Raw genomic sequence first — 12083 nt, 5'->3', positions numbered from 1 at the left:
GGGGAGCTTCAGAATGTTTTTTGTCATTTTTTTTTTCCTCCTCTCCTAGAGTACTATCCATTGGAGAGTGGAGAAAACAGAACCTGGCAGGAAAGATGCATTTTGGACATCTAGACATTGAGTGTGCACAATCATCGTTGATTTTGCAGGATTCTTTGCTGAATACTTGTGGAGCTGTCTTCAAGAGGGATGCTAGCATTTCATAAATGGTACTCTCCTTGAACATGCAGCAGAGGCTGGTGGAATTTCTCTAGCGTTTGTATGTATTGCCTTACTGCACTACAGGACTGCGGCAACAACAACTATTAATGTACCATAGAACTTTTGTGGACTTGTGGAGATCTCCCTTGCCAAACATTCGCTGCTGCAGTTTGTAGAAGGCTGAGCTGACACAGCCAATCTGGTGTTTGATGGTATCTTTTGAGGGAGATGACTGCCAAGATTTGGCCTATTCTAAGCAACATCTATTCTGACTGAGATCAATGGAGAACCAGAACCTGGAATCTTCCTGGTACACATGTGTAGGATCTACAGCACAGAAACAGGCCTTTCCATAGTCCATGCAGGTGTACATGCTCTACTTGAGCCTCCTTCTATTTTTCTTTATCTAAAATCAATCACTGTAACTGTTATTCCTTTCTCCCTCAAAATGTTTGTCTAGTTCTCCCTAGGTATAAAAGTGTGCTTAGTAGCAGTTTGTTTGAGGAGTCTTCGGGGAACACATCAATTGAACAAAATAACATTGAGTGCACAGCAATTTTGTGAAAGGAAATCCATTACAGCCATGCTAGCTGAGCAAGAAGCTTTAGCATGTAAGATAGGGGTAACTGTCTGTATTGCTGGGATAAAAGGTGTGAACCTTTTTTTCTAATGTTTGTAATGAAATTGTTCCAGTAGTTCTTGTCTAAACTAAATAGTTTGTTTTTTTTTATGTAATAAACTTGTGTGTTCTTTTGTTAAAAGTACACTGGCAACCTCTTGTGAATATATTCAGTGATTAACCACCACAGTAAACAAAAAGAAACATAAAATGTGAGGTATATCAGGCCAGGTTTCACTCTAGGATCTAACTTGTCCAGTACCATCATCTGGGATCACAGCAAGAGTTCCAGGTGTTACAGTTAATATTTTTCTTGGATTTGTCTGCCAAAGACCTTCCTCTGGAAGGCTCACTGTTTCTGGAACGATTTCCTCAGCCCCAGGAAGTAGACTGCTATAATACTGTGAAATCACAGTATAACCTCAAGGTTATTGAAACGAAGGGACTAAATAAATTGCACAGTTTTACTTTGAATTTCACTTCCTGAATCAGAAATGCCAGCAATTCAAGAAGACTTACCCAGAATTGTAAAAATACCTAGCATAATCTGTCCTTGGAATTTCACAGTATGCATTGTAGATTTAAGTTTCCAGTAAAACTGTGCTGTTGCCATCAATATTAGAAGTTCGAGTGTAAATACTGCATCATTGACGTAGACAGATAAATTCTTCTGATCAATAGTATTGCTACAGCCAGCCCAACAGTGGCCAGGAAATTGGATGGCTGCTGGACAGTGGAAGGAACAGCTGTAGGCTGTTTTGCCCCTTGTCCAATCTCTGATCAGGGTTTATCTATTCCTCATTTCCAGTTACTCACCTTTAATCCACATTCCCAGACACCCTTCCTCAACAAAAATAAACTTGTGATCTCGCTCTTGAAAATTTCAATTGTTCCCCAGGACCCACAGTCTTTAGGAGGAAAGCAGTGTTTTCAAGGTTTCAACTACCCTATTTGCAAAGAATTGCTTCCCAATTAGTCTTCGGAATTGTTTGGCTCTAATTTTAAGATTGTGCCCCTTTGTTCCATCAAAAGAAATATTTTCCCTGCATCTGCTCTGCTGAATCCTTTTACCATTATAAACATTCTTCAACTGTCTAAACTCCAGAATAGAAGGGGAGGCAATGGCCTAGTGGTATTATTGCTGGACTGTTAATCCAGAGACCCAGCTAATGTTCTGGGGATCCAGGTTGGAATCCCGCCATGGCAGATGGTGCAATTTGAATTCAATAAATATCTGGAATGAAGAGTCTAATGATGACCATGAATCGATTGTCGATTGTTAGAAAAAACCCATCTGGTCCACTGATGTCCTTTCCTTCCTTTAGGGAGGCCCTCTGGGCAATTAGGAATGAACAATAAATGCTGTCTAGCTAGCGATGCCCTCATCCCGTGAATGAATAAAGGGGAAAAAAAGAAGCCCAATTTGTGGTGTTTGATTTAATGCTTTATAACCTTCCAGCCTCAACATCAAGTTGAATCATTTCAGATCATAACCACTGCTCCCATTTTTTTTTTTTGAGCGTTTTGCTGTAAATAATTTTAACCCATTCAGAGACCTACGTATTTATTCTTTCCTCCCTCTATACTTGCTCAAAACTTGTTGTAACTCCATCAGATTTCAGATCTGACAAAAGGACATTGCACTGAAATTGTTGCTCTTAACTCAGATGCTGCCTGGCTTGCTGAATCTTTCCAGCACTTTGTGTTCCCAGTTTAAGCAACCTCTCCTTAAAATTTAATACTTTTAAACTTTATAATTGTGAAAGAGAGAAGGCCTTCTGGCATAGAGGAGAAAAGGAAAAGCGCAATGGCAAACTGTCCTGCCAAACCTGTGCTGGTCTTGTGTTTCTAATGCCACTTTAAATCTGTTCAATTCACTTCTGTCCTGCAGAGTCAAACAAGATGATTAGCAAGAATATACATAATACATGGAAAGAACATACATGCTTGACCAAAATAGATCTTAAGACTTGTCACCCCTGAAAACTAGTACAGTTTTTTTTCAAAACAAATATTTATTTTACTTTCACAAAAGGACGGAACACTCACGTTATCAACCAGTCCCTTAAAATTGTATAAAAACAGCAGTAAGCACACAAATTAAGAAATTATCCTTATGAATATTAACAAGGAAGAAATAATCTAACTGTCTCCCCCATTTCATACTACAGTCAGTTTTGAATTTAAAATTCAGCTACTCATCGGTCACAAACTCATACTCTGAAAAACAATCACTTCAATGTTGGTAGATCTTTTAAAAATAGACTATTAATTAAAAAGTTTATTTGACTGCTGTTCTTCATTACAATTTGCTTAATATATTAAGCATTGTTGTCTCAGAAAATGAAAATAAATCAGTCCTGTAGGTACTGTATTGGAACAGGTTTATGTACTTCAAGGCATAGTGGATTTTAAGTAATCACAGAGTTAATTTGACGTGAAACATCCCTTTCAAACATGTTACAAACTGTGAGCAGCAAAGGCATTCTTTTTTGGAAAAATCTCTTGCCCATCACCATTTTGTCCCCTCCTTCCCTGAAGGCAGTCCTCAGTCCTAGGATCTACCCTTCAGTATTAGACTCGAGCAGCTATTTTTCCTTTTGAGAGTCCAGATAGTACAAGTAATTAAAGCTGACCTTAGTTTTGTTCGTATCTGGAATTAACACACGCACACACACTTTCCAGTAGAAGGCACTAGATAGTGATTAGGAATGGAAAGTCTGGTTGATTTCTTCTTGTGCCCACTTATTATCAACATCACACAAGGAGGGACATTTGAACAAAGTGCTGAAAGTTGCAAGCTCTTGGTGAAGCTGTCTCCTAATCAACAGTCAGCACTGTCAGGACAGAATAGGGAGGAGAAAAGATGAACACAAAATCATTTAGCTCCCTCAACAGTTTGGTGGAAAAAGGCACCTTCTGTTGGTACATTGTCAATGCAGTCCACAAGAGAAAAAGTACCAAATTAGCTGATCTCTGGGCTAGATAGTGGATAAAAAACGTGCAAGTTTCTCGCCGCTTATTGCAATCCAGTGATCCCTCCCCAACAATGCCTTGCTGGTACCTGCACAAGGAAGACACTCTAGGTGAGGATGGGATTAGTGTGATCTGTGTAGAATTATCCTTCAATAATCAGACCTTTTCTCACACATGAAGAATGGTCATTTTTGTGTTGTTGCACACCACAACTTGAATGAAAGGGAAAATAGATATAAAATTTGATTATGTAAGACATCTTGATAGGTGCTAAATTTAAAAATTGCAACTGATCAGACCAGACCAATGAATTGGTTGTAGTCTTTCCCTTTCAAATAACACCCAAAGGAGTCTGAGACAAATTGGCTCGTATACTTGTCACTGCTGCTTTACTTGTTAAAGGCAAGTAAAGAACATACAGTATAGAACTTAATTCATGAAAATCTACAAATATTCATAACAGGTTCCGAGATCAATGGCTTGTGATCTGTAGTCCCTATCAGGGTTACTCTTTAAAACACTGATCACACATCGTTATCTTCAAGTATCCCAGCTTTACATTTATATACACACAAAAATGTAGAATTTCTCTCGCTACTGTGTATGATAATCAGATACAATCATAGAGGATGTTTGGTTGGGGAGTAGTTAAAAGCAGTGAAGCCACTCCATATAATAATGACTTAACTAATAGGTGCTCAGAAACACACTGCTCAAATGGAGGATACTATACATTTGAGGAACAAATAAGATTTCTTATTACTTATTAAACAATTATGGAATTCAACAAGAACTGTAGAATCACATTCATCAAAAACACCTCTTAAAATCTTGAGAACAAAATGAGCTGTTAAAGATCCAGATTTGGATTTCTCATGACAGAATGATATGACATACAGTACTATCTAAATGACCCTTTAATCCTAGAGTTTTGTTTTGTAGCCAGTCTAAGGCTAATTCTTGGCTCAATAGTGAAACCACCAAAATTCTTACCAAATTTGGCAAAGGGACCAGTTTGTTCCACAGCATCGAAAATCAGTCTGAGCCCACATCTCCATTCACTTTTACTGCCTTTAAATTTGAAATGTTAAAAATGTGATTATTTTAATTATGAAGTCATTCTGAAACTTCCTTGAAAACGTGATATGCTCCCAGTTTCTTGTCATAACATGTATGGCTAACTGAAAGACCATGCTGCTCCACTAAGAATATAATCAAACCTTCCCTTCCTGACTGATAATTTGATTACAGCCGTTAGGTTGAGGGTGGAATTGAGAAGGAAAGGTCTGTTTCCACCTTGCCCTTCAGCATAATTTTCAACATATTTTACATTCTCCCTCCAAATTACAGAATTATCCCTAATGTCCCCTACCTTCTCAAACTGCATATAAGGCCTCTGCCTTGGAGTGATAATCAAAAAACATGGAGAAAAAAATCCATTTCAGATCTGAGCACTTTAAAACATAACAAACATTTGAAAAAATAATTCCAGAAAAATAAAATTGGTGGCAGATTCCCAAGCATTAACATCTAATCACAACCCTGTGGCTTTCTTGAAAAAGAAAGCCAAATTGTTGTAGCTCAGCACAGGCCAGTCAATGGCTTCACTTAATGGGTCTTGCAGAGTTTTTTTTTTCCAGTTTGAGCCTCACAATCTTCATTTTTCCCACAAGAGGGCAAATCTTGTGATGGGGAGGAAATTATACTTCTTTCCATTCACTTGAATATGCTGTTGGAATCGATAATATCTTTTCTGCTCCAATAATGCTGTCATATATTAACATAGTGATCAGTGGTGGTTCTTCAGTGGAATAATGAACAATATACCATTGGAATCTGTGGTTCAATGCCATTCTACTTTGCTTGGTCAGCCTCCTCGCCAAAGTCCCATATTGTTTAGTTGCAAAAACTCTTTGAACTGCAGGCTACAGCACCATGACTAGACAAACAGCGAGAACTGGAGCTCTTCCACTGGAGAAATCTGGAGTGGTCTTCTGCATTTTGTTATGGATCAACAGCACAAAAGAATTTTGACTAAACGGACAAGGCACAAAAGCATCCCTTCCCTCCACTGCACATCAATGGCAAGAGATAGGAAGTTCCTGTAACTAAAGGGGCTGTTTGGTGAGTTTACTCCATGTTCCATGAAGACATGCAACAAGATGCATTGAACATTTACATATTTGGCAAGTATCCGGTTTAAACACAGCTCTCTCATCCCATGACTAAAACACAGCAACATTATTCCTGGACATTCACTAGTGCATGTGAGAGAAAGAGAGAAAAAACTGACATAATGGTAGGTGTATGGTTCAGCATCACTGTACATCATACAAGGATCCAAACTGGATAGCATTACACACAAGGAAAATAAGTAAAACAGTCTTTCTCTTTAGTTACAATGTAAACACTTCTGATTCAGAGATCTCGGATTTAGTATTCTCTTTTCTGTTCCCACTCCCCCACAACCTACATTTCAAAGTTCAGAAATCAACTTATTTTGCTTGCTGTAATGTAGCTCCCTAAATAGGATCCTGAAGCTGGTTCTTTATGTCCTCCTTATTTCTGACTTTGCTGGGAGACTGCTGTGCCAGTAGTCTGGATTATCAAAGGCATGAATGTCACCCTCAGTAACAAAGACAGTACTGTCATCCAGATATTCAGGGTTCTGCACGACACTCACACAGCTGTTGAGGTAGGCCCGTTTGTTCATGTACTCATATTCCTGATGATCACTTGGTTTCGAGTCAGATTCTTTTTGACTCTCAAGTGACTGGGTATTATTCACATCGCTGACTTTATTAAACAAGGGATCGACTTCATTGGCAGGTTTCATCAGACTCTCTAGAAACACAACAGGAAAACGCATGAAATACAAGAAAAATAAACAGATGCTAAGACATGTTTTACAATGCTTCACTACTGTAAGGCTTTAGCTTATACTGGCATTCAGTTCCTTGGATTATGGCTATCCTACTGGAGAGGCATCACACCCAGTCATTACCCATCATGTTTGCATTGGCTCTCTCAGCATTTTAGCTTAGTGCCAATCTCTTGCCTTTTCCCATAACCCTGCACATCATTCCTATTCCAATGCCCTCTTGAATACCTCAACTGAACCAATTTCCACCTTACCTCCAGGCAGTGCATTCTAGATCCTAACTACTGTGAGAAAAAGATTTTTATTTAATCTTTTAAGTTTAGATTTAATTTTATTTACAATTAAATGAAAGAATGAGCTTGCATCTCATCCCATCTTCAAAGCACTTTACAACCCAGGAATTACTTATAAATTACAGCCACACTAGTTATTTAGGCAACTACAACAGCCGGTTGTGCACAGCATAATCTCAAAAATCGGAGAATTAGACAAATGACAAGTTAACCTGCTACTAGTGGTCTTGCTCGCAGGAGGAATATTGGTCAAGACACTAAACAAACTTGCTGCTCTTTGAAATAGTGTTGTAGGATTATTAATTTCCACTGGATTAAGTAGGTGAGGCTTTAATTTAATAGTTCATCTTAAATTTGCACGACTGACCATGCAATACTCCCTTCGTACTGCATTAGATTGTCAGCTTACGTTGTGCGCTCTGGTCCTGGTGTGGCTTTAAAACACACAAACGACTGACTTAGGTGAGAAAATCTACTACCAATTCCAGCTGATACACACACAAATTACACCAAATTCAATGGGGCTATTTAGTTATTCTTTTAATAGAACAAGTCTTAGTGTTTTCAGTATTCTTGAAAACAGCACTCTGTTTACTTTTGTGGGTTGAATGCAACCATTATTCTCAACGATTGTACGTTTGATACTTACCAGCCGTAGAGTTTCTTTGTTCTGGCATCACATAACCATTAATGTCCACCTCTGCTTCATCAGAAGGGGAAATTATTATGTTTGTGCCATTGGAGAAACGTGCACTACTGTCCCTTGAGCGGTGGCCTCGGAGCTGGAGTGTTCCGTTCAAAGATATGTCTTCATATAGATCAAGTGAAGATGCCGTACCTCGTCCTTCTGAGGACTCTGAGATAGTTCGAGTTGTAGACTCATTCCGTATCCTTAGGGAGCGCTTTGACCCCAGATCTCCATTCCTCATCCCAGCCTAAAAATTGAAAATGGTCATTTTATTACACATCACTGAATCTCAGAAAATATACACTCTTCCTCTTGTATATGGTATGGGTTAAAGCAGAATTTTACTGTTGGGCTAACTACTTACTCTTTGAGCCCCAGGTGATTTTCTCCACTTACTGGATTTCATTGTTGCTCTCTCCCAGCTTCAATTTCAGCTACTAAACAGTGAATTGGATACTGGCCAAGAAGACCTAGTCACAGACTATCATAGGTCTCTTTTGTTTTGAAAAAAAAAAGGTGTGATACAAGTCCCTCTTTTTCTTTTCAAGGTAATATTCTTTCTCTCATACTTTTTTTTCTCTCTCATATATAGTTCTCTTTGAACCATTAATAATCTGCTCACACAGTTTCACTAAATGGAACTCACTGAGATGCAAGGGAGTTTTAACACACTCAGGACAATTTCTTAGAACATCACGCATACAACCTAGTCTGCATCTAAAGCTGTAGAAGTGCACCCAACTCCCTTCTTCACCTAATGCTCTAGAACGGCATTTACACCCAATAAAATATGAGCCTTATGATTCTGCTCCCAGGAAAGGGAAAGCAGATTTAGTCAAATAAGCAGAGGAATTCTCAAGGGACAGTGGGCCCTGTCATGAGAAAGTCTAACATGGGGAAAATGTTAAGAGTTTATTATAAAGGATGTAACAGTACAGCATTTAGAAAAACATAACAAAAATCAAGCAGCATTAACATGGCTTCATGAAGGGAAATCATCACCGACAAATTTATTGGAGTTCTTTGAGGAGGTAACAAGCAGGATATGTAAATGGGAACCAGTGGATGTAACATATTTGAATTTTCAAAAGACATTTGATAAGGTGCTGCACATAAGGCTATTTAATAAGATAAGCGCCCATGCTGTTGGGAGTAGAATATTAGTGTGTATATAGGATTGGCTAACTATTAGTAGACAGATAAAGAGGACATTTTCAGGATGGCAACCTGTGTGTGTCACAGGGATTAGTGCTGGGGCCACAATTAATTAAAATATATATTAATGACTTGGATGTCAGAAGTGAATGTACTATTGCAAAGTCTGCAGCTGACACAAAAATAGATGAGAAGGCAAGTAGTGACGACAACACAGTGTCTAGAGAGGGATGTAGTCAGGTTAAGTGAGTGAGCAAAAACTTGGCAGGTGGAATATAATGTGCGAAAATGAGAGGTTATGCACTTTGACAGGAAGAACAGAAGAGCTGAATGTTATTTAAATTGGGAAAGACTGCAGAAAGCTGCAGCATAGAGGAATTTAGGAGGTCCTCTTGCATGAATTACAGAACTACCATCCAAGTTCATCAGGTAATAATGGACTGTTGGACTATATTTGCTAAAATTATACAAAGCACTAGTTAGACCACAGTTGGAATACTTTGAACAGTTTTGGTCCCATTATGCAAATTAAAATATACTTGATTTTGAGGCAGTTCAGAGAGTGTTCACTTGGTTGATTCTGGGCATGGAGAGATTTTCTTATGAGGAGAGGTTGAGCAGGTTGGGCTCTTACTCATTAGAGTTTAGAAGAATGAGAGGAGACCTTATTGAAACACTAAGATTCTTGTGGGGCTTGAAAAGGAAGTTCTTTGTCCTCGTGGGAGAGCCCAGAACCAGATGGTATAATCTCAAAGGACATTTAAGACAGTAGAGGAATTTCTTCTCCCAGATTGTGTGACACGGTGGCACAGTGGTTAGCACAGCTGCCTCATAGTGACAGAGACCTGGGTTTAATTCCAGCCTTGCATGACAGTGTGGAGTTTGCATGTTCTCCTTGTGTCTGCATGTGTTTCCTCTCACAGTCCAAAGACATGCAGGTCAGGTGAATTGGTCATGCTAAATTGCCCTGTAGTATCCAGGGATGTGCAGGCTAGGTGGATTAGCCATGGTAAATGCAGGGTTATAGGGCTTGAGGGATGCTGTTCAGAGGGTCCATTCAGACTCAGTGGGCTGAATGGCCTCTATCTGCACTGTAGGGATTTTTATGAATCTGTGGAAATCTTTACTGCAGTAAGCTGTTGTGGCTGGTATGTTAAGTGTATTCAAGACTGAGATAGACTTTTAATCAGTAAGGGAATCAGGGGTTATGGGGATGAGGCAGGAAATTGGATTTGAGGATTATCAGATCAACAATGATTTCATTAAATGGCAGAGCAGACTCATGGGCCTACTGATACTCCCACTTCTAATGGTCTTGTAATGATCTGATTTTGTGCCTTGATTCAAGTCGATAATTCTTTCAATACTACGTAGTTTTCATGTTTTGCTAGGATCACCAGGAAGTACAGAAAAATAGAATTTACTTGAAAAAAATTAGACAATTGCAATTAGATGATTGCTTAGTGCTTGCAGTAATAAAAATCCATTACACTAGTTAATAATTATAATAATTGTACTGAAGATTCAAATAATTTGAGATCAAAGGATCATCCAGACCTGCCCATTAAAATACTAAAATTAAGAATATTCTGCAAGATCTTAACTGTTTTTAAGAGCTGTCATTTTTACTGGTTTTCTTGTATAAACAAGCAATGATATTTTTGGCACTGTTCATTGGAAAAAAAAAAAAAAAAAAAAAAAAAAACTACCTGTCGAGAGCCATTTGGACCAATCCCATTCATCGGCATGTACCCTGCTGGCAAACTGTTACTCTGCAAAGAGAGATGGAAAGCAGATTTGAAATGGCACTGTTAACAGGAGCTGTGTGCAGTCAGTCATGAACCAACATTCAGGCCTTGAGATATTAGAATATAAACTTTAAATTTCTATTGATTATCAGAGGAAAAAATTACAAGGAAAGATATTTCTGATCATATGTCAAGGATTTGTACACAATTCACCCAAGGTATAATTCTAGGGATAGGCTCACAATCAGTTCAGTTTTGAAATAGCCAAATAGCCATCAATACTGAAGGCACCAACTCTTGCTTTAGTACAGATCCACTGGCATTGGGCAATCCTCTCAAGTGGCTGGTTTTTCATATGTTGGCCTAGATTGTTAATAGTCTGTTTGGCCTAGGAAAGGAAAGGAAGGAAAACCCAGCATGTCTAAACCTAATGTCATACAATATTCATACAATACACTTACAGCAAGGAGTCATTAGATACTGACCAGGAGCTGAGCCCCTGGCTGATGTTCTTTCTCTCCCAATTCTATGGGTACTAAGCCCCTACCGCTACCCCAGCTGAGACCATCCAATTGGGGTTTCAAATCTAGGATCTTGCAGTCTGTATCAGGTAGTTCAGTTACCCATTGGACCATTCCGGAATCTCCTGTATCTTTCTCATCATGATACTGAAATGTGACAGGAGGGATCGGGATTCCAGCTCTGTAGTTTGTAGCTGGTTGATGGAAAAGACCAACAAAGGGTGATTTATTCTCAAAATTACTTTAGCTGGCTTTATATTGCTGCTAATTTAGTTCTGATACTGACACACAAGTGTTTCCAGACCAGCTCCCTGTATTTATGCTGCTATGTCTGGCTCCTGTATCCCAGTATCAGCAATACACTCAAGTTTTCGTGGGCCTTTGATTCTGCTGCTGGTTTAATTGACATAAATGTTAAGAATTGGCTGACAGAAGCTGGTTTCCTGAAATCAAAATGATAAAACAAAGTGTGGGAATATTCTGCATGCTTTCTTTCCAGTACCATACTTCCTTTGTGTTACAGCAGGAAATACATTTTGGTTTTCCACTAAATGGTTTGACTTTGAACCAAGAAAAGCCGCCCCAAATGAGACAGTCTGAGTGACAGAGATTCAAGCCACAGCAAATGCTCAGTTTAAGCTGTGTTGTGACATCAGTGTTTACTACAGGTGAAAGAAGAGGAACGATTGCCCAAAATAATTGCTCTCATTACAAATTCTTGGCCTTTGTTAGCTAGTTTCATACCCTGCTGGATTCAATTCTCAATCTGAATCCTGCAGATGTTGGGTTATCCATCATGGTTGCCATCAAATCTTCATCAAGGTCATCATAATCCATGAGGTCTTCCTCGTATTCACGCAGAATTCTTTGATCACCAACGTGTGTATTGCTGGCCCGGTCATCACCCTGAGGAAGGTTCAGGAAACAGCCGGTGAATTAGTAATAGAAAAGGCATAGCATCAAATAACCAAAAACACTGTTAAATCATCAGAATACAAATC

At 38.8% G+C, this 12083-nt stretch overlaps 1 protein-coding gene across 2 annotated transcripts in view; it reads right to left on the bottom strand.

The window, feature by feature from the left end:
- Positions 1 to 2846: 2846 nt before the first annotated feature.
- The window catches only part of LOC109923881 (receptor tyrosine-protein kinase erbB-4-like), a 136310-nt gene continuing 127073 nt past the window's right edge, over positions 2847 to 12083 (bottom strand). For both annotated transcript variants that reach the window (XM_048618933.1, XM_048618932.1), the window contains exons 25-28: positions 11827 to 11988; positions 10523 to 10585; positions 7620 to 7905; positions 2847 to 6640 (exon numbers count right to left, since the gene is read on the bottom strand). In XM_048618933.1, coding sequence (XP_048474890.1) covers positions 6345 to 6640; positions 7620 to 7905; positions 10523 to 10585; positions 11827 to 11988 — 807 coding nt within the window. In that variant the 3' untranslated portion in view covers positions 2847 to 6344. The remainder of the gene's footprint in view (positions 6641 to 7619; positions 7906 to 10522; positions 10586 to 11826; positions 11989 to 12083) is intronic.

Source organism: Rhincodon typus, chromosome 41, assembly GCF_021869965.1.
Source record: "Rhincodon typus isolate 14 chromosome 41, sRhiTyp1.1, whole genome shotgun sequence".
Classification (NCBI taxonomy): Eukaryota; Metazoa; Chordata; class Chondrichthyes; order Orectolobiformes; family Rhincodontidae; genus Rhincodon; species Rhincodon typus.
This window is presented reverse-complemented; position numbering and strand designations above follow the sequence as displayed.